General features: G+C 63.0%; 1 protein-coding gene and 1 non-coding gene across 2 annotated transcripts; both read left to right on the top strand.

Annotated features, from left to right (window-relative positions):
* The first annotated feature begins 128 nt into the window (after positions 1-128).
* ATP5F1B (ATP synthase F1 subunit beta) lies at positions 129-2,313 on the top strand. Its single transcript, XM_005430807.3, has 8 exons — positions 129-305; positions 457-578; positions 808-992; positions 1,099-1,257; positions 1,343-1,465; positions 1,551-1,763; positions 1,851-2,052; positions 2,130-2,313. The coding sequence occupies exons 1-8, from the start codon at positions 157-159 to the stop codon at positions 2,225-2,227; spliced, it is 1,251 nt and encodes a 416-aa protein (XP_005430864.2). The 5' UTR covers positions 129-156; the 3' UTR covers positions 2,228-2,313.
* On the top strand, positions 656-730 carry LOC115949021. Its single transcript, XR_004082708.1, has one exon. It is a non-coding gene; the product is annotated as a small nucleolar RNA SNORD59 (small nucleolar RNA).
* Positions 2,314-2,539: the final 226 nt, after the last annotated feature.

The raw sequence follows: 2,539 nt of genomic DNA, 5'->3' as shown, positions 1-2,539 counted from the left end.
CCTGCTGCTCCTCTTGGTTCTTTTCCCATCAGAATGTCCCCTTGGCAGGGCCTGGGGAAGCCACCAGCAGCTGTCCCCAGGGTCAGCCTGAGGACGCTGTGGTGACTGTGCTGTCCTTGGGCCTCGGCAGGGGAGAACACCGTGCGCACCATTGCCATGGACGGTACGGAAGGGCTGGTGAGGGGACAGAAGGTTCTGGACTCTGGTGCTCCCATCCGCATTCCCGTGGGCCCCGAGACCCTGGGCAGGATCATGAATGTCATTGGGGAACCCATCGATGAGAGGGGCCCCATCACCACCAAACAGTGAGTGCTGAGGGGCTGGAGGGCACCCAGGTGGGAGCAGGGAGGTGGCTCTGGCTCTTCTGGGTCACAGCAGGGACTGTCCCCTGCCAGCCCCTAGCCTGGGGGGCTCAGAGCAGCTGCCCACCCCTTTCTTCTCCTCTTCGTGCTGCAGGTTTGCTGCTATCCACGCCGAGGCCCCTGAGTTTGTGGAGATGAGTGTGGAGCAGGAGATCCTGGTGACAGGGATCAAGGTCGTGGATCTGCTGGCTCCCTATGCCAAGGGTGGCAAGATCGGTATGTGACCCCCAGAGCAGGGCTGGATCTGGGGATGGTGCCTCTGGGATTTCCAGCAGTTCCTCTGGGAAATTTTTCCTTCATTGATGATTCACTCCATGACTTTCGTTCTCCTGAGCTTGCTGAAGCAACGCTTTTTATATCTGAGGAGGAAAGAGCTGAAGGGAGACCCTGTGGGCAGCCAGGCTGCCTTGGGGCTCAGCAGAACCTTTATTTCCCCCCCTCCCAGGTTTGTTTGGAGGTGCTGGTGTGGGCAAGACTGTGCTGATCATGGAGCTGATCAACAACGTGGCCAAGGCCCACGGTGGTTACTCGGTGTTCGCCGGGGTGGGCGAGAGAACCCGCGAGGGCAACGACTTGTACCACGAGATGATCGAGTCTGGGGTCATCAACCTCAAAGATGCCACTTCCAAGGTGTGCAGAGACCCCGAGGGAGGGTCAGCAGGGGAGCTTCTGGGTGCCCTGATGTAGTGCCAGGTGTGGCAGCGCCACCGTGCTGACCCCGTTGTCCCACCCGCAGGTCGCCCTGGTGTACGGGCAGATGAACGAGCCCCCGGGCGCCCGTGCCAGGGTGGCCCTGACAGGGCTGACGGTGGCCGAGTACTTCAGGGACCAGGAGGGTCAGGACGTGCTGCTTTTCATCGACAACATCTTCCGCTTCACCCAGGCTGGCTCCGAGGTCTGTGCTGGGCACAGGGCGCTGCTCCTGTCCCCCACCTGCCCAGCCCCTCGTGCTCTGTCCCTCACACTCTGTCCCCTCACAGGTGTCAGCCCTGCTGGGCAGAATCCCCTCGGCCGTGGGCTACCAGCCCACGCTGGCCACTGACATGGGCACCATGCAGGAGCGAATCACCACCACGCGCAAGGGCTCCATCACCTCCGTGCAGGTGAGGGCAGGGACACCCCCAGCATCCCAGGGAGCTGTGCCACCTGCCTGCCACCAACTGTCCCCTCCCCTCTCTGTGTCCCCAGGCTATTTACGTGCCAGCTGATGACTTGACTGACCCTGCACCTGCCACCACCTTTGCCCACTTGGATGCCACCACGGTGTTGTCCCGTGCCATCGCCGAGCTGGGCATCTACCCCGCCGTGGACCCCCTGGACTCCACCTCCCGCATCATGGACCCCAACATCGTGGGGCCCGAGCACTACGACGTGGCTCGGGGTGTGCAGAAGATCCTTCAGGTGAGGGGGCAGCCCCTCCCTCAGGTGGGGTGTTTGGGGTGGGGGATCACCTCTGCCCGCTCACCCCTTGTGTCCCCCTCTCCCCAGGACTACAAGTCACTGCAGGACATCATCGCCATCCTGGGCATGGACGAGTTGTCCGAGGAGGACAAGCTGACGGTGGCTCGAGCCCGCAAGATCCAGCGCTTCCTGTCCCAGCCCTTCCAGGTGGCCGAGGTCTTCACCGGCCACATGGGCAAGTTGGTGCCGCTCAAAGAGACCATCAAGGGCTTCAAGCAGATCCTGGCAGGTGAGGTGGCCCTCACAGGGGTCTGGGGGAGCCTGGTTGAGCCTCCCACTCCCCCCTGACACGTTGTGTCCCCCCAGGTGAATATGACCACCTGCCTGAGCAGGCTTTCTACATGGTGGGGCCCATCGAGGAGGCGGTGGCCAAGGCAGAGAAGCTGGCAGAGGAACACGCCTGAGACCCCCCTGAACACCCCCACCCCGGCTCCGCTGGGGCCGGACCCCCAGTATTTAACATTTCCAATAAAACATCGCTGAAAACGTTTGCAGGCTTTGTGTGCTGTGGCTCCTGCTCACGGGGGGGCTGCAGGGATCCAAGTCCTGGGAGCCCCCCAGGATCTGCTGCACGGGGGGGTTGTGCTCCACTGCAGGGACCCCCAGCCCTGGGGGCTCCCCTTTGTCCTGTGGGGTCTCCAGGAGAGGGGAAGCCCCCTCCTCCCTCCGCTGCGGGCACAGCCCGGGGGGTGACAGATGCTGGTGCCCAGCCCTGT

Source organism: Geospiza fortis, unplaced genomic scaffold, assembly GCF_000277835.1.
Source record: "Geospiza fortis unplaced genomic scaffold, GeoFor_1.0 scaffold82, whole genome shotgun sequence".
Taxonomy (NCBI): Eukaryota; Metazoa; Chordata; class Aves; order Passeriformes; family Thraupidae; genus Geospiza; species Geospiza fortis.
This window is presented reverse-complemented; position numbering and strand designations above follow the sequence as displayed.